Below are 20,257 nucleotides of genomic sequence, written 5' to 3'. Positions count from 1 at the left end.
GTTCAAATCACTGTATTTGTTGACTTGAATAAACATCTCGTTCTTAAAGGTTGAATTACAACAAAATTCTTATTACAGTTATTTGGTATCAAAAGATTCACCATGTCTTACTCTGTTGTCTTGTAGGTGCCAAATATGTGGAAATGTGATTACACGCTCTTAAAAGCTCAAAAATGAAAAGCCGCGGTAGATTGGAATCTGTTTATTTCTCTGACATTGTCATTACATTTGGTTATTGTCTTGTCACGTGATGTTTTTACGTGAATTGAAAGGCCAATAAAAAGCTCAATATAAAACTTATCGTAGCACTAGTTTACGACAAACACTTCAGGTTTTACCGAAGACCCCGTATCAAATATAGATGCTCGCTACTTTACAGTTTTGTTTTGGCTTGATCTAATCGTCAAGTCGTAATCTGATCATGTGACCCAATACTTCGCAAATAATTTCTGCAGCACTTTTCGATTATCACAGGTGACCAGCAGGCTCGTCACGATTATCAGACAATGATATGTACTCCATCAAGCTAAGGTTACAAAATTAAACGAATTTTTACTGTAAGTTATAAGATATCAGTGCTAAAAGTGACAGCACTACAATGACGATAAAATAGACGCGTAAGAACAATAGACTTGGTTTTATTGAATGCTTGAAGTATATTTGTGAAAATATTTCAACGAATGAGGTTGCATGAAAGTGTAAACAGAAACCATCTTAAAACAACTACGGGCCATTTTAGCCGTTTTAGAAAGAGAATCCCAACTATGGCTCTCTCGTGTGGCTGCGATTAACTGTTTGTTTTTTAGCTTTTATATTTTGCACCTACAACACAACAGAGTAAGACATGGTGAATCCATGTTATTTTAGTTATTTTGATAACTAAAATAACATGGATTAAATAATGTTATCCAAGTTATTTTGATACCAAATAACTGTAATGGGAATTTTGTTGCAAGTCAACCTTTACAAAAATTATAATTATCAACAAGCAGTTCATTAAGTTGTTCCACTAAAATCTTTTTTATTCAGCGATATTCTGAGAATCTACATTGTTTCAATTTCAGCTTCATACTCTTAAAATAATAAATCTCTTTTTTAATCTCTTTTAATCTTAATCTTCTTTTAATAATCTTCAAAAAATTATAATTAGAACTTTTTTCATGAGACAATGAAATCATTTTCTAGTCATGATTCTAATTCGTTGAAGAACTCATGTTAAATTAAATACCTTTTGTCTCAGCTAAACAGTAAGACAGTGTTTGCTAGTAGAGTAAACGGATCAACCCAGTTCAGGCACTTCAGGTGCTCAACAAATCTCAATGTGTTGACATCTATCAAGCAACTGGATGCACTGCGAAGAACAATCTCCACTAATTGTTAAAATACCTCCAGTTGGTACCCTGGTAGCTACAATTGAAATTTTCCTAATTATTGCCTGATATTGAAGACAAGATAGTACCTATAATGGTAAACTGTTACAGGAAAATATTATATGATTTGTCTTCTACATTTTAAATGGTTTAATAATAACATTGTTAGTATTACATAAAGTTGTTGTAATTGCAAAAGGACTTTTTAGCCACAAACACCTGTTTCGAAATTGAAATTCAGAGCAATTTAATTATCCATTTGTCTGAGCTATATATAATTGATTGAGTTTTGTAACTATTCATGTAAAAATGGCAAACTGGTTTGATTTATCCAAATTTTAATTAGCCGTCGATAAAATTTGCATGTTTTTTCTCAGATAAATTGGAAGTTATTGGTAGGTGTTTGGTGAACCAAGGAAGATTAGATTATTTCTAATCGCTCTTTCACATGATTGCCAATCCCAGGTTTAAATCAGTATTAAGATTCCAAAATATGTTATTGTTTGACATGTTTGTTGAATCATTTGTGCCATTGTATAAACTGCAAATGCTGTTAATTTGGGTCAAAATTAGCCAAAATTAATTGTAGTCCTGTAGTATTAGTATACATTGAACGCTTGCAATATTGTAAATTTTTCCAAATGAATAAAACAGAATGCTGCTAAGTCAGTTTACATACAAAACATTTGAAAACTTAAAAGTTTCAGATTTTCAAGCAAGGTTTCCTACTAATGCACTTTCAACTTTGCATTGAACTTTCGATTCTTCTTCGGAGAACTTGGGAATTCTTGAGCTGCTGACTTGATTAATTTGTTCCCAGCATATGCTAGGTGCTGCGAAAAGACTGAGGGGATTACAGGTCACCAAGAATTTCAGGGCTCTGGACTAACGGTCTCAGTCTGTTGAGGAATTACTGTCTGCATCTTCAAGTGCCAAGCATGATTTATGTCTGTGCCATTGTTGGGATTACGTTCCCGTAGTCGATTTACAGTTCGCTGCAGCTTGTCTTCTCTGTCGCTGTCTGGCCAACACGGTCTTCTCAAGAAGAGACTGTCGGTTTTCGTTTAGCGATGTGAACTCGTAACCGCTATGAGAGAAAAATAAGTTATCTGTTCGCAGCAGTCCTCAGCTTCTTTTGTTTAGAATTTCTAGATTAGCAAGCTGTAAGAGATATTAACAACTGATTTGCATTCGCTTAGCTTCGGCGCATAAAACAATAAAATCTCTCATTAGTCTATCAAATACAATTGGATTACACCAGGACGCACTTCTTGTACAAGATGAGTGTACAGATAATGTACAGCCTTCACACACTCGCGCATAATACCACAAATATAGAGGTAGGTGAAGACACCCGCTTCATGGCTTGTTGAACTAGACTGGTTGCGGGCGGGGCCGAGGGTTTGCTAAATTTCTTAAAACAAATGGCAATAGTTGTGCCTCTTCATAATATAAGTTCTTAGTTTTTCTGCCCTCACAGCGGTTCATTCTCTACGATGGCCAACACAAACACCTGCCACAAATTGTTAGCTTATGAGCTCAGGGTGTCATTCATACTTGACACAGTAAGTGCGAGCGTCGTTAGGTTTTGGATCAGGTTTGGATCGAGCATTGGGAAATTTCTGGGATAATGCGGTATGGTAGTCTTACAGACAGATTCCAGTCTTATTGTATAGGCTATAGTAATAATGCCAGGCTCCATAATTGTTGCATCGTTATCGTATTATAACTCGTTAAGTCTCCGTGGTATTCCGTTACCTCAACTACACTATCGTTGTGTCGACCCAATATTGTTGTCTTGACCAGGCTTTCCCTGGTTATAGGATTAGTTTTTAGGTGCAACTGTTTCCACTCCTTTCAAAGCTTTCTTCGTTTAACTTCTGCTATTGTTTGGCATGAGACAATAGATAGAGTCACAAAATCTCATGCAAATGTTACCATGAATGATGTCATAGTCGCTCTTCCATGTGTGCAGCAGTGAGGGAGCGGACTTTTGTTAGGCGTAAAATATTCATTGATCATGTATGGAATTAGCTGCTTGCTGTCCAATAGCCAACTCGTGTCTATATCACATCGACGCTTTCCAGTTCATATAGAGGCATATAGTGGCATGTAGAGATACCTAGTCTCGACCTCGTCTTTTTATTTTCATATACTGATTGCAACCCATTAGTGATAATAATAAATTTAAATTTTTTATGCCAACAATTGCTATGACAATAAACTGCTAAGTGTTTGTGCTTTTAAAAGATAAATATCAATCATTATTACATAAAAACAGACAGTCGCCAAATGTCCTCAGGTGTTTCGTGTGAAGGATTGACAAAGGATTCTCTTGTATAGGAATAAATAGAAGACATATAATGTAGTTGGTATAACTGAATCACAGCCATGTCAAATTTCCTACCCGAAACACAATCAAACTCTTTGCTATTAGAGCACATCTTTTGTGACACGTGTGGAAATATTGTGTCACCTGACGATTAATGTATCAATTAAGGCGTCTTTAATCAGGTGGGCTTACGTAACTCTCGCCTGCGAGACAAAATATTGGATTTCTTTTCGTAAGTCTCGGTTAAACATCGAAACGCAAGATTTTCTAACCAAAAGTTTTGATCCTGAGGAGTTATGAAGTTTTTAATCTTAATAGATAAAATTACTTTTTAATGTTAAATGCTGATTTATTTAGCCTCGTTTAGATAGGCTTAGTATTTAATACCGAGGTATAATTATAAACTATAACAACTATAAACTAGTTTATAGTTGTTATATTTCAAACAGAATCATTTCATTTTTTTCATAAAAATTTGGTTTGAAATGTTTAGTAGAGATGTGTATTATTCACTTCTGCTTCTATATCTACGTAGAATGATGTCCACTAGGAATGCGCATTGTATCTCTCGTAACTTGAGGTAGAATAATTGGGTCAGTTGTTTAGCTTCATCTTATGGACACGCTTATCCACTGATATAGCTAATCAGAATGAAACTCTTTCCATGAGCTGCGGATGAGGCCTTTCTTATCAATCTTGGAGTTATTTGATTGATAATGCTGAATTCTCCCTGTGTGACTTCATTCAATCTAGTCAGCAGTCTGAGTAAATTGTAAGCTCATATCCTTTTATCAACCCAACAGCATTTTTTATTATTTTTTCCGTTCATCTTAAACTTTTCACAAGTACAGTCAAACATGGATAACTAGAACTTCACGGGACCGAGCGAAAGTGTTCGAATTATCAGAGTGTTCAAGTTATCAGAGCACTGTCACAAGTCCATGTATTTACTTATTTATTAGTAGATACATGTACATATACAAACTATAATATAAATCAAAAGCACAAATGGCTTGTTTCACATTAAATGCTTCTAATGTAAAGTTTAAAACGTTTTTATCAAAAAGTATAGAGATCTTTCTATCACTTGAGATTGGTTTGTTGTTTGAAGTGATGTTATTGCCAGGACGTTTTTTAGGACGTTGAAATGCTCAAAAGAAAAGACATCTTTTTCTTTTGAGCGTTTTACCCACGATCAATTTTGCCGATTTTTCTTGAAGTTTATGCAAAAATTACCTCACTTTACCTTGCTTTGGTTTAAATCAAATTTCACCAAACCTTTAGAAAAGTCGTTGACAAAAATATTTTGCCGATGGTGGTAATAACGACGGTTATGAATTACGAAAAGTTGAGGTTTACCTCTATGGCTTGGAATAAAGTGATTTTCTTAAGCGATAACAACCATTTTGGTAGCCGTTGGGCAAAAGACAGTTCGAGTTAACAGTGTTGAGTTTGAGTTATCTATAGCAATTTATCATTACGCGGGAACGAACCAAACAAACCGTTCGAATTAACCATGTGTTCGAGCTATCCATGGGCGAGTTATCCATGTTTGACTGTATCTAGACTTGCAGATTACTCTCTTATCTGCGGGAGAAATAGTTCAAAAATATTAATGAAGAATGACTTGCTTGATATGGACTCGCACTGCTGGCTCTCTTTGCCATCTTCAGTCATCGGTTTTATTTTATTACAAATGTAAACTTTTGCCGGTGTTATTAATTATAAATAGGTATATTATTTTGTATATTTTACGATAATTATAAATTTTTAGCTTGGAGCAAGATGAAGTAACAGCAGGAGAAGTAAAGAACAGCCTCAGCAAGAACAGCGCTGGAAATAACACAGCTGGAAATACCGGAGAGCAATGTTTGTTACAGTAGCAGCTGTCCAAGGATTAACTCAAGGATTAACAGTAGTGTCCAAGGATTAACTCGCGTTTACCGCTATTCACAATGGTCGCTTTATGCTTTGAGCTATGTAGATTTCGATTGGTGCTGACACAGTCACGATTGCTATATATATTATTACTATTGTCATATATTATTGTTTACTCTCATATTACATATTTGCCAAAAATTGAATTAGGTGCTGTAGCAGAAATAAAAAATCATTGACCTTTTTGCATGCTCATGCAATTTGCCATGATATATTTTTATTGCTTGAATTTTTATTGCTTTGAAAGGCTATGACAATCATTGTTCTACAAACTTGCTGATAGAGCATTTGCAATATTTGATTTTTATATCTACTGTTGATATAAAATATTGTATTTCAAAGAAACATATTTCCTCTAATACATTTTTATTTACATTTAAATAATTGTATCTGCTGTTTTGGTTAAGATAAGCTTTCATAGCTCGTTTTTAGCGTTATGTTACTGGTGCTTTCTAATGGCCTCACAATTTCTTTATCGAATTCTATATAAAAATTAATAGCGCACAATATTTTTGTTTCAGCGGTTTTGATGATAACACTTTTAGTTTTTGCAGGCCATTCACATGGACGCTCTCTCTCTCAAATATATTGTTTACACAAACACGCCAGCCGAACCAACGTGTCTGCCTTATGTACACACGAGTGCTCGTTCCCTTGTCAGTCACCCTGTGTTTGCTTTCTAGGCATGAACTAAGTACAGAATTGTCAGATATACTCTAAGCGACCTGACTGATGATTATAAATGAGACTAGATTGTAAATGTGAACATACTAACAATACTAACAACTAAACTGAATAGAACTTAGCAACTAGCATTCGGTTTTTTCTTTATCTTGTCTGCTCAACTAAATGCTTGTTTTACAGCTGTTGAACAAAAAAGCAAACTATTTTTTTTTAAATTACACCATTTTTTACTAATCCCTCAGATTTTAAATGCTCTTCGTTGTACTGACCAGATTCTCCAACAATTACTTTGCTACAAACAGGTACATTAAACTATAAGATGTGATACTAAAACAATCCGTGACAGCAAAATATGTAGATGTGCTGCCGAGATGTTACATGGCCATTAAGCAGCTCGGAGTGGAACGGAATAAGTTGCACATACAAATATATCGAGTGCTACGAGCACGTGCAAATACTATTAGATGGATTTTGAGGGATTAATTCTTTGCTAATCTATTCTGATTGCTTTCTCAATAGAGCTAGCATGCGAGCTTATGGATTTCTTATCACAGATGCTATGGCTGCTCAGCTAATGCATATTCCACTATGCAATTCTTACGCACCATATTACGGCCAATATCACTTTTTTGATCTAGCTATATATTTGTATAAATGATATTTAGCTATACGCTCGTAAATGTTGCTTTATTTCAGTTATATAATAAAGCTATCCAACACTGTCACGATTTAATGGTTGAGTTGAGTGCGGAAGGAAAAATGGAGCATGAGAGAACATGAGAGAGCATGAGCTTTATAAACTCGAGCTGCTCTCAGGCTTCAGCGTTTCTCATCAAGCTAAACATTTTCATATCTCGTCCAGTAGTTATCATTTGTTTGGCACAAGCATCATGGCCGTTGATTCCGGAGTGTCTCAAAGATATGCAGACGAGGGCGCCTGCATTCTGCCGTACAGCGCTGCGGTAACCTTACTTCATAAAACTAAAGTTATTGATACAACATTTACTTTAGCCATATAATTGAGTATGTATACCTTAAAAGCATTAAATACTTTATATACTTTAAGCATATTGTTTTAAATGTTATTATTTCCATGATTCAATAGGCTAACACGCGATGCCACTTATTGGCCATTCACCTTGGAAACCAGTTTGCTGTGAGGCATTTGATTGGTCAGTTGGACAGTCCGTATATTCTACCAGCAGAGACCATATAATAGTCTCTTGTGTGTGTATAAAAGCTCAACTGCCTGCTAAAACCTTTTAATAGAATTTACGGTGTTTAACTGGGAATTTATTATAGAGATTGTTGGAGCGGTGAGGATTATATCTCGGAAAGATAGAAGATAGACAGGGCTTAGCCTTCTGAGCTCTCACTTATCTGAGGTAAGCCTGGTGATTGAGCTCTCATTCTCCCTCTTTGCCAATCAGACATTATAATAATATTATTAGGAACAGCGATATAATCCAACGCTTTTCTCTTGCGCATCTGTAACAAACACTGCATTACTAACAGCTTCTCATACTCACCAGAAATGCTCTCCTCTCTCAAAAGAATGGTGAATCGTTGTGAGACTGTCGTTTGGCTTGTGAGTGGCTATCCAGACCTAGAAAGCCTCTTCTATCATCATGTCTTGCTCTTTTGCAGTTCTGTTAGTCAAACTGCGAGTTTCCGAGACATTCGGTTGCTTGGAAGGAGACAAGACACCGATTGTTGACTGCGTATTCGTGGACTATATCATTCGTTAGGTTAGTAAATCTATTTTAAAGTATTGTAAGCTAATTAGCACCGAACAAGGTTTTTTGAAATTGAAGCTGATTGTAGAATTTATGCAGTCATACGTGATTGACAACTAGGCAGAATTACGAGATAAGACAGACCCGTGATTAGCTGTTTACCTTTCAATTATTAGATGTTAGTATCGGTTATAATGTGCTGTTTTATCTTGACTCTTCCTCAAATAACCTCTAGTTTTATGCAAACAATCTGTTCATCACCCATTAACACATTTCACTAATACATCTTACTTAAATCTTTCGTGTTTGTTTTCAAAAATCTTGAGGCTCATTTCTATTGCGAGGGATTTTAAAATTTGGATCAAAGCTTCTCGTTAAAATCACTGAGAATTTTGTAGTCTTTGGTTGGCGAGGTATCTTTCACTAGCAGTAGGCATTTTCTTTGTGCGCAGTTAGGCCCAGGAGAGACGAATCTTCGATTTTGTCACTTAGTCGTGCCTATTAAATTAGTCCGTCACACTTCTCGCCTAATATTAAAAATTAATCTCATTTCTTACAGAACTATGTTAGTATAGATCTCTGCTATAGTTCATATCATAGAAGCAAATTCTATTAGCCATATGTGTGTTTATCATACGTTTATTTTAACCTTGTCACCTTCAGCATGCCTTCAGCGCGCTCTGAATACTTTCTTGCCATTCTTAGCGATAGTCTTTGGCTCAAAATCTCCATGATTTCTAGTTTGAGAGTAGAATTTGTTTTTTAATTATTAAAGAACAAGCTCCAATGAAAGACAAAAGATTGACAAACCGGATAACCACAGCTTTCTTTATTAACTTACACAATATTGCAAACCGGATTCCGAAATGCAGAAAATTGTCTATTATAACCTACATTAATTAATTTATTAAAAAAATTTAATACTAGTAATAGCGATGATAATAGCGAAGATGAAAAGCAATATTGAGCATGATTTATGCGCAAAAAGAATAGAAATATAATGAGCCCTTGACCAAATGTTTGCATTTTCTGAAATATTTTGTTGACTCATAATGCTGAGGAAATTTAGAGAGCGTGTAATTGAGTGATATTTATTACCGTATATCTGTAACAAAATACTAACTGTTCAATTACAATCGTTCTTTAAATATGATGATGTATTTACACTTTTTATTATATTATGTAAAGCCCTTGTTTAATTATGCATGCGCTTCTCGTCATAGTCGAATAATAGCTCATATATCTGTCTAATTATTTAATGAGCATACAAAATACTTGTCTCTTCTCTGCTATGTTTTTAAAACATTGGTGTGTTTTCTTGTGGTCTGCAAATTGAGTTTAGTTACCAAGCAATTTACGAGCAAATGCTTTTCTCAATTAGTTAAAATCCTATCATATTTTGAGGTGCGAAGCTTTGCAAAGCATTTAATAGATTCTACCACATGTGGTCAGTCTTTGCTATAGGACGTTTTCTCTTTTTCGCAGTCATTCGGCCATATCAGAAGTTTGAATAGCTAGTGATACTGAGTAGTATTGTAACCAATACCCACATTTTAAGATGATGTGGTGAAATTGCAAAGGGGAGAAGGTTGGCTTGACAATGCCTAAGGGCTGGTGACATGGCGCACACGTAGTTTGCTAGAAAACCTTGTAGCGACGTTAACATGATACGCATCTGACAGTCTATGACACTTCGACTAGGCTGATCAACTTACCGTTGCGTCTTGTAACAGCAAGCCCTGGTCACCGTAAAAGTTTGTGTCAATAAGGGTAGTTACAATAACACCCTTACTTTGAACTGGTTTCTTAGGAGTATGGCAGTCTGAATTATTTCTATAATGAGTAGCGGTTTGTCACTTTTACTCTCTCATTAAATCAACTCAAATAATGTTGTTGCATTTCTTAGTGTCGCGCTGCCAAAGTTCAACCCTCCTTCTTTATCATAATAGACTAACTTTATTCTAGACGTAACTTCAAATAATTTCCAAAAAAACTTATACTAGTTTTACGGCCTCTTCTTCACTATTCTACAGTTTTTAAAATAATTTACGCAAACCCATCAAGTCAAGTTTAAAAATAGCTCAACTTTCAAAGCCAAATTGGCTCATAAATTTGCACATTACATCATAGTTACTGTACTGTATGTATGATTCACAGAATACTTCACTATAAGACACAGACGTTTACTGAATATTGACACGGCTCTTTGTCGACAAGATTCCGTACTAATGAGCCATTGATAGGGTGTATTTAACAGACGAGTCTTGCCTCTCGCACCTTTAATCCCGTAATTGCGTTAAAGATATGCTTTTACATCCATCATCATAGGCTTGTTTGTATTTTTGGCTATAATGTTACGCACACATTGTTAGGATGCCAGATGGTTCGCATACGTCCATCTTGCTTATAGTGTAATATTATTTGTCAATTAGTTATTGAAGCCAATTAGAAATTGTCATGCTACTTGGATTGTTATTTGATTGCTTGTAGCAAATGCATCTATACATTACCAAATATTGTCACGCAATCCTAATGGCTGTGCACTGCTGTCATAGTTTGTACGAACGGCTCACAACCCCATTGATTTCCTAAAACAACCACCGCCGAGGCAAATGAAAAGTTTTTTCATATAAAATAATGTGAAAAATATAACATTTATAGCCAGAAGAAGATGCTCAGATGGGTGTGTAGGCGAACTGTCCCCACGACCCGCGCCGCTACGCATGCTGTAGACAGGTTAAATAAACAGATCATTTAGCTACTTCTGTTTGCCACGTATATCTTTATGTCCAGATGCGCAAAAAACTCTGCATGTTATGTTTTTCGTAATTTGTTTTATAATTTATAATACCGCTGCACATTAGGTAGACGGTAGAACTGGTCTCTAAATAGCCTTGTTGAATTAATACAGCGATATGTATATATTGTAAACATACGTCGGGCTGCCAACCCTACTGCATTGTATATATATTCACACAATGTTCAGACATACTGTCTACATGTATATTAACCAATAACAGCCAGTTCTTAATTGACGTTTTAATAAAGAGGTTAAACAAGACGCATAGCTCTTAATTTCACAACAGCAATCCGTTGAATTGCGGTGCTTCTGCTTTTAAACAAACTCTTGGCTCTTCTATGGTTGCTTTAATATTTAGTTCTATGGCTGCTAGAGTATGCCAGGTATGTGTTTGACAAACCTCAGCGCAGTAGTCTAAGAAATGGTTTAAGGACGAAGGACAGGGCTCATATCTCGTTGGCTATAGCTTACAACCGGTTTGCTTTGCTCAAAATTTAGAATTCTTGGCACATCATTAAAATGAAAATTTGACTGTCACTCTAAACAAATTGGCTATCAACAACTTATTTTGAAATCTATTACAGCAGAACTAAAATGAGATATTACTAGCGTGGCTCTTCTAATATAGTTGAGACTGTTCTGCTATTTATGACGTACATCATACCTTGTTTGCCAAGCCTAAGTTTGCCAAATTCAGATGGAGAGACAAAAACAGAAGCCTAGATAATTCTTTGTTTTGTGTATTTTCAAACACAATGCCGCCGGCAACCCCCATAAAGTGATGATTTCAGAAGGTTCCCAGTACATTATGTAGGCCATTCAGTCACATGACCATGCCATACTAACTGACCATGCAATTATTAGATTAATGTGGAGCTTTTTCAAAATAACAGAAAGCTGCATAGAAGACAATCTCACTGACACTAGCTTTTGGGGACGAAAACATACACTGACAGGTCATGCAGGTGTCTGATCATCTTCTGGACAAAATGTCAGAATCTTCAGATATTAGTAGTTGCAACAGCTCAATCCTAGAAGTAGTTACAGAGCCGACAGCCAGCCTTGACAACTCAGAATACCATTTCATACGGAAGCATTCTAGGTCTTATATTTTATAAGTTGATAGTTTTATTTCATTATTTTGTCTACATATCTTGCTAAGCCTCCTCTAACATAACTGTATCTCTGTAACTGTATCTCTATATCACCTTTTATCTGTTATATCTCTATAACTGTATATATCACCTATCTATTGTATCTCTGTAACTGTATATATCACCTATCTGTTGTATCTCTGTAACTGTATCTATATATCACCTATCTATTGTATAAAAGACAGCCTAGCTTGCATGGCGTGTGTAATTGGGGTCTTTTAGGAAGCCAAGGCAGATGGCTCCATTAAGTGATGACTTTTACAAATATTTGCTATTAGCGCCGCTGACTCGTAAGGCTTCTCATCGAAATATTGCCAGAGGAGGATCGTTATGCTGGCTATAGAACATCTAAAAGGCTTTTATTTCTTATGAAAAAGCGACTGTAATGCTAGACTAAAATATGCGAGTTCCCTTCAGAGAATTTGATTGCTTTTCAGTGAGATGGCTTTTCCTGGCTATTCCTATGGCATGTCAGGGATGGGCTACGGTCACCCCTCTACAAACCATGCGAAGCTGCCACCATATCAGATGAACAGCTTGAGTATTGGGCCATCAGGAATGGACATGATACCTTTAAACGCCTATCACAACCCAGGTGAGTATTCTCACGCATTACGAAGTAAGTTGGAGAGATTTATGCGGAAAAGCGCCGCTATATCCATCGTACAAGACACCCGAATGGTTGAAGACAACTTGTGCCTTTTAGCTCCTTGTTGTTTTGTCTTTTTCTCATCAAGGATAATCTGAGAATTAGTGGGCATGCATATTAGAAGCTCTTCTCGCTTTCTTTCTCACATTTTCCTTCAACCTTCTCTCTTTCGTAAGAACTTTGCACTTTCTGACACCAGCTCAATTATAAAAGAGTCGAAGACTGACAGCTTGCGGTGTAATGGTTACATCACACACTGATTCGGCCCCTAAATATCTCCTCTCATTACCTGGTCAACAGTCTATTGTCATGGCTACCTTAACCATAGCTTGGGAAACTTTCAATGATTTTATTTCAATTAAAAGGCAATATCTTTCCTCTTTTATGATAAATACATGTTACAACTTAATTAGTTATCTTTCATCCCTAGACCTTTTTGAAAACGTGACACAAGAACTTTTTATAAACCTATTGCTGCCAGACAATTCATATCAGAACAGAATTTAAATAAATTTTTTACTTATTTTTTGCGTACAACAAATAGGGGAGGAGTAGGATAGATGATCACAGAGGATATATAGGCCACACCTTATTGTAGGAGCTGTGTTATCTGTGAATGTCTTCCACTGCCATAATCTTTTTAGCCAATCAACTAAAAAGCCCACGGTTGCCATTTTTAACATTTTTCAACATTCATACAAGGAGCTGCAGGTGAGGTGCCTTATTCTTGCAAACTTTGACTATTCCTAGTAAGTCAATGCTGGTTTCGTCTTTGTAATTATTAAAAAGATGTTATGGATTTTAATTTTATATCAAAGTTGAACATTAAATGAGCCAATCAATGCATTTTGACAAACATTTTAAACTGTTTAATCTCAAAAATTATAAAATTACTAATGCTATGACTAAAGATACATGGACCATGCCGTGGTAGGATAAGTGAACCGGGCGGTCCAAGTAGGCTATTCTACATCAATGGAGATATATACTTGAAAGATTGGGAAGGTGGCCCATCTATCCTATTTTTTGATTATTCCAGATAATCATGCCCCAATTTTACAAAAAGAAAAAGACAGAGAAGCGGTACCCGAGAATATGATTATAAATGCTGTCAAAGAAGTAGCATAGGATAAGAAAATTATAAACTCATCCTAGGGCAGCGGACTATGTATCCCCCGTACCGGCTCGTGTGTCCTCTTTAAAAGGATACATGAGCCACACTTTTAAAACTCACTTTTCATCAAATGCTTTGTGCAGTAGTTTAATGCCCTTATAGTATTGTACCAAACGCTTTAATTAATGGTGACATGAAATAGAAAGTTTTTTTGGCATTTTCGGCAAAATGTATTCAGATAACAAATTATTAGAACTTTTGGAGGCCCACGTCCTACTCCTCCCCTACATGTACCATTTTTAGGCAAGTTAGCTTGTTTGATGGTATATCATTTAATAAAAACCAAGGACTAAACAAGACAGTAGAATAACTATATCACTTATTTCATTACACAATCTAACAGTCTCTCATACCATAGTCATCAATAGTCATCAATGGTTGTAGTTATACTGAATTCACATCAGTTCCAAGTTTTGCCAAATTTGTGTAAAAATCCTATTGACAGTGTCTGTTGTCACCAGAAATTTTATGTTTCAAGACATCAGAAAATGTGCAATAGTCAATGTAAACACGCTGTATTGAAGAAAGTCGTGAAACATTTGCGTTAATATTTTTCTGCCTGAGCTGCCAGGATCAGTGCAATTAATAAGCCATAAGTCACCAGTAAGTGTCAAAACTCTGCAGTAATGTGACCATAGAGCGGCTCTGGGCAGGTGCAGAACACTCAGTACCAGCTAGATTTTGCCAACCACAACCAACCAGTAATCTCGTCAGAGCTCTTAGATTTGCAGCTCTTAACTACACAGCTATAAGATTGAAACCGAAGAATTTTCTATATCCATGTACTCAGGTTTCTACACAGTCGGATAATTTTAGTGTGGAGCAGATCGTTGAAGCGAGTCAGGATTTGATGGTATCAGGCTGTGGATTACTCCCATTTGTTCTTGCGGTTAGGTTCAACCATTTGTTGGACTGTGTATCTTGAAAACCATCAGTTGTACAGCCTGTGCATAGATAAACTGATAAACTGTTACGTTTATGTCCATAACAAATGATATGCACTGGCTGCAAAAATGTGTCGACCCTTTGGCTACTGACTCTCGAGGAGGTGCTGTGATATTAGCTCGCGAGTTCTAGAGGTAACATGTCACTGTTTCACGTTAAGTAATGTTTTATTTAAATTTCATTACACTCTTTATGTCTGAGAGAGTCGTAATCGGATTGCATGAGTTTCTAGACAATAAAGTTTGCCTTTCTTTGCGTATACAAGACCATTAATCCCTCCTTACTATAGAGCAAACAAGTCCAGTGCATTATGCATAACAAATCTATAGGGAAAAGCCTTGTTAGAATGACTGCTGGTTTGACAAATAATTACTTGAATACCGCTGTCCCTTCATTCACTATCAACATTGTAGAAATAAACAGGGCTGTACTCTACAATGATATAAACCTCCCGCAATCAAACTCGAATAGTCTCAAGCTATAAACACGAATATTTATACGAAATGCTAAAACTTGTGTCAATATTCTACAACTTTTCAATCTTCATCAAAAAGTGTGTAACTAATATTTAATAAATAGCATTATTATTTAATTCAATTACACAATTTTTATCATCTGTGTGTAGACAGTGTCAGCAGTTTATTTACATAGTCTCTATTGCAATCATATTTTTTGTTTCCAACTAGACAAAAACATTTCAATTATTTTATTTTTATTTTTTATTAGTTTTCTTAAAATTTGTTATTTTTATTAGATGCAGTGCATTTCTTTTTAATGCTAGCAAACATTCAAAATTTAAAATAGTTAGTCATGGCCCGGTGAGTTGCCAACGCCGTGTGTGCAAATATCTCTACAATTTGTATTACACTTTTAACACAATTATGAAAAGGAGAGGTGAAGGTCTCTGTGGAATTGCCTCGGTGGGAAGTTCAGTTTAACCAAGTTAATCCTATTGGAGCTTTCTATAGCAGTGAGTTGTGATGGCATAACACCCCTAGCAAATGGCATGAAGGAATGGCGCTATCCTTAATGACGCGAAATGAAATTAAGATTTTTCTAGGTTTTATCCTCCACTTCCCATCTCTTCCCACCCTCGCTGCACCAATACTATTTAAGAATGTAAACCTGTGTTTATGTGGAAGAGAAAATTTTTGAAGCTTTCGAAGTAGACAGCTATGTGATAAGTGTGTGTTTGGTCACAGGAAGGCAGAAGCTTTCATATGACAAAAGGGCCACCTGCCTTGGATTGCTCTTCTGTATGCCACAGCTTTGAGCTGTTTGTAACCTTTTGTGTAGTGACATGGGGCGTTTAGAGCTGGCTCATGCGTTCATTTATCTTTTTTATCCAATCTTGCTCTAGAGCTCATGTTTGTCATTTTATGACCTCTCATTCCTCTTTTGCTCTGCTGCTCTCATCTATTCCTTCTCTACTAATTTTTCCATCCGTAATTATTATTCGTTCAACTTTTAGTAAACAGTTCTTGCTTACCAACATAATAAATACTGTCAGTAATAAACATAATAAAAAAATGAGAAAATTTACAGCAAAGTTTTAACTTTGAGTTGGTTTGCTAGTAAAAATTGAGGCGGCAGTGTGCTCAGGCAGTGGTGTGTTCAGGCTGCTTGAATTAAACAGATCTTTCTACACATTTCCTAGCCCCGACACCAAGGAAACAACGACGGGAAAGAACAACATTCTCCCGGGCCCAGTTAGATGTACTCGAAGATCTGTTTCAAAAAACACGCTACCCTGACATCTTCATGAGAGAGGAGGTTGCATTGAAAATCAACCTGCCAGAATCAAGAGTGCAGGTAGGAATCATACAGGGTTTAATACAGAAGGCTCATCAAATGACATTTCAGTTATTCGTTGCCAATACATTGTAAGCATCCATTTATTTGAGCAATGCTGCTTCCTAATTCGTAATTGCACATTGCTTACATTTGGAAAAATGTATACTTTAAATTTTTGATATTGTTTAAGTGATGCATCGGGAGGATGGTGTCTGCCCTTCTAGCAAGTGGCCTAGATTGGCTGCTTCACTAAACTCTGATTGGGCAGCAGTCGTCATGGCTGCAGTACTGTGTGTACACGCTGATAAAATGTTTGATAGCGTCACTGCGCACACACAAGTTAGACCACGAATCAACCATTTTGACACCTGCCAATAAGAAGAATTTTTCTGTCATGTTGCATAACAACAAGTTATGGCCCATTAAAAACCTTTTATATAAATTAAAATATTTTAAATGAAACTGCTTATTTTATAAACAATGTTTTTTTCAACACTTTTTATTACATTTTAATAAAATGTGTTAGCATTGTATTTATGAGGGTGATGTCAAGGCACGAGTGCAAGCGCTTTAAATGGAAAGACGTTTGACACTGTCATTCTATCTCAACTCCTCACGGATTATGGGCAAAATATAATTTATCTATTCATTATTGTACGTATTTTCTCACAGGCCCTCGCGAGTGAATAAAGAGATTTTGTAATACATGCAAACCACTGTCTGTGCCACGCCAATACACGTCAAGCAGGATAATAGGAACTTCTCTGCAGTCTTGTGACTCGGCCGGCGCTTACGAGTTAACAAGAACAAAATACCCAACATACGTGAAAGTGACGTATTTAAAAACTAACATAAACACATGTCTTGCAGCGCTAAAATAACTTTTGTGTAAGTTTTAAACCTTTTATTCATTTTAAAAATGTTTAGCACGATAACCTGGAGCCAACGAAGGTCGCGAAGTCTCGATGTGCATCAGTCAACTGTCTCTGCTTGTGTTGACAAACGGAGATAGCGAGCATTGGTATGCCTCTCGCTATCTTAGGAGCGCCTTATTCTGCTTGCATAGCGGAGACAGCGACTGTGTCTCCTTCCAGACACCAACTACCGTTACACAACCGATAATGGCAAATCGAAAAATATGCAAATCATCGGTTTTGCATTCCATTAAACGATAAGGAGCACTCATAGTACATACAGGAAGTCTAATTTGCCTTTTCTATCAAAGTCTATTTCCAAAAATATATATTTGAGGATTATAACATATTAATTTGTTTATAAAACTTGCGCTTCACTGGAAATAAGGCATAGTAATGCTGTCTACGTGTAAAGGACAATCGTGACATAAATTGTTGTGGAGCTTCCATTCAGTTGAGCTCAACTAAACACGGAGGCGCCATTAACCCTCCTGTATAAACACAAGCGTCGACATGTTCTACAATGTTTTTTATTAGGGATAGTGACCATCTTTAAAACAATACTATTTCAACAAAAAATAATCGCCAATGTACATAAGAGAGGCCTGGTGTTTGATTTTACAAGTATATGCCAACAAAGCTCTTGGCTGCCTGACTCTCTACAGATGACTTAATGCATGCAAAGCCAGGACGTCAAACATTGTCATATAGATTTCTAGCGGCTGTAATCAAGTGTGCAAATGCAGACAGTTGTTCAACGCTGGCCCATATTATTTTATTCCAAATATTCTTACCACTTTGACAAGCATGGCTCCTCCAGCGATGCACAAAAATCATATAAAACAGGATGAAAATTGCTTTTCGTATTGACCCATTTCTTTAATCCAACAAAATGTTAAACAAAACAGAACTATTAAGAACACCGGCCATGGGCTATCATAGTCCACATGCGACAGAGCGTAACATGAGAAAAGAAATATTTGATTTTTTGTTAATTTGGTGCCGAAGGTCGGGTTTGCTTTAGAAGTCGTCGCGCCATGTCCGTGTGCAGAGTCAACACTTGGAGTTGGCACTAGAGAGCCGCACTCAAGTGTGCACTGTTTGCTAACACATAGTGATGGTGGCTTGGAGAACTGAGTATGCTATATATGACATGTAAATATATACCCGCGTTGTCTCTTCACAATGCCAGTGCACCATTCATATATGTCATGACATGCGCCGATAGGTACTCATGCTTGTAATGAGGCTATTCAGAAACAAGTGCTCGATTGACTTCTAGGCTATGAGATGATTCAATCTGCATGATCTGTCAAACAAGCTTATTCATTGTTCCTGAAAATGCCAAAAGATCTGACATACTTAATTTGAAATTTCAGGTTTGGTTTAAGAACAGAAGAGCAAAGACTAGGCAGCAGCAGAAGGGTGCCGATACAGCTAAACCAAGATCAAAAGCGCAGACAACAAAGTCGGGTAGCAAATCTCCACCCGCGTCTAGCTCTAGTCCAGGTTCTCCGTACAAGAGCCCACCTCCATCCGCTGGTAGCTCAAGCAATGCCGCTGTACCACCAGCCGTCATGCCCCCTGCCCCTTCCCAACCGCTGACAGTATCTTCAGCGTTAACTGCGAACAATCCTTCACCACATCTTTGGAGCCCTGCTTCTATATCCCAGCCTATAGATATGATGGCACCAAACACAAGCAACCAGTGCATGCAGCGGAGCTCGTATATGCCGAACCAAAATTATGCCAACACTCATTCACAATACCAACAGGGAAATGCTGCAGGCATACCTGCACCCAATTACTATCCTCCTCCAAGTGACTACCTCCATCCTCCGAGTATCAACCTGATGTCTGGAGCACCAGTTGGGTATGGAAGCATGTACCCGAGCCATAGCTACCCACCCGCTAGGATGCCGTCAAATGGACATATGAGTCCTCAAAACCAGACATCGCCGACAGTTAACTCAGTTGCTTCCAACAATGGCGAGATGAGCGGGCATGAAAACTGGAAATTTGATGCCAGTAAATTCCAAATTCTCTAAAGCAAAGCCATTCCAGTGTAAGCTGTCAGACATTCACTCCCATAATATGTTGAGGTGCAATACAATAATTTATATCTAATAACAGTCTCATCATCATGTCTATCGATTAGCTTATTATTATTTAATAGTTTTTGCCAAGTTCAAACCAAAGATGGATTTTTCCTAAATTTCTAGTAGTTTATTCAATTCAGGGCCGTGGTAGGAGAGGCTCGCATGCTGATTTGGTGCACAAGTCTAATATACTCATTTGTTCAGGAGATGATAAATCTCATTAATTTATTCTAAAAGTGATATCTTTAGACAGTTGTCTTTAAATTATTCCCTGCGTATTGCTATATATAGGAGTTGAATGCAACAAGAAACTTGTAGATTAGGTAATTGCTGAGCGGAGATGTTATAAGCTAGCTAGGCCAGAGTGAGAAGCAATCATCACACCATGATATTATGTCAGCCAAGATGGTTCCATGTTGTCTTTCTGTAAAATCTTCAAAGCTCATTCGCGACCCTCTATTGCAGATTATTTATTTTTCCCCAACATTGTTTTTCTTTCTTAATTGGACAGAAATTTGCTTACTGTATACAGTTGAAGCCAATATGTAAGTTGTCTGTTTGCTGAACCTTGTCTTTATTGGGAAAGTACCAATAAATATGCAGCTTTGTCTTAATTGTACGCGACCATTCATTTCAAATTTGACACACGCATACTAATGAGACAGAAT

The 20,257-nt window shown here is 36.7% G+C and overlaps 2 protein-coding genes across 6 annotated transcripts in view; both read left to right on the top strand.

Annotated features, from left to right (window-relative positions):
- LOC137399711 (EH domain-binding protein 1-like) overlaps positions 1-6,248 on the top strand; it is an 83,578-nt gene extending 77,330 nt beyond the window's left edge. For all 4 annotated transcript variants that reach the window (XM_068085915.1, XM_068085914.1, XM_068085913.1 and 1 more), the window contains one exon: positions 5,477-6,248. In XM_068085915.1, the coding sequence (XP_067942016.1) occupies positions 5,477-5,585 (109 nt within the window). In that variant the 3' untranslated portion in view covers positions 5,586-6,248. The remainder of the gene's footprint in view (positions 1-5,476) is intronic.
- Positions 6,249-7,606: 1,358 nt separating this feature from the next.
- Positions 7,607-20,203, top strand: LOC137401052 (homeobox protein OTX2-like). Of its 2 annotated transcripts, none has more exons than XM_068087401.1 (5): positions 7,607-7,709; positions 7,972-8,072; positions 12,452-12,609; positions 16,440-16,594; positions 18,870-20,203. In XM_068087401.1, exons 3-5 carry the CDS (start codon positions 12,456-12,458, stop codon positions 19,536-19,538), a joined length of 978 nt encoding a protein of 325 aa, XP_067943502.1. In that variant the 5' UTR covers positions 7,607-7,709; positions 7,972-8,072; positions 12,452-12,455; the 3' UTR covers positions 19,539-20,203. The 2 variants fall into 2 exon arrangements, with proteins under 2 accessions (XP_067943502.1, XP_067943501.1); XM_068087400.1 differs by having other exon boundaries at positions 16,419-16,594.
- The last annotated feature ends 54 nt before the right edge of the window (positions 20,204-20,257 follow it).

The sequence above is a fragment of the Watersipora subatra genome, chromosome 7 (genome assembly GCF_963576615.1).
Source record: "Watersipora subatra chromosome 7, tzWatSuba1.1, whole genome shotgun sequence".
Lineage (NCBI taxonomy): Eukaryota > Metazoa > Bryozoa > Gymnolaemata > Cheilostomatida > Watersiporidae > Watersipora > Watersipora subatra.
Note: the sequence above shows the minus strand (reverse complement) of the source record. Positions and strands in the feature narration are given on the sequence as shown.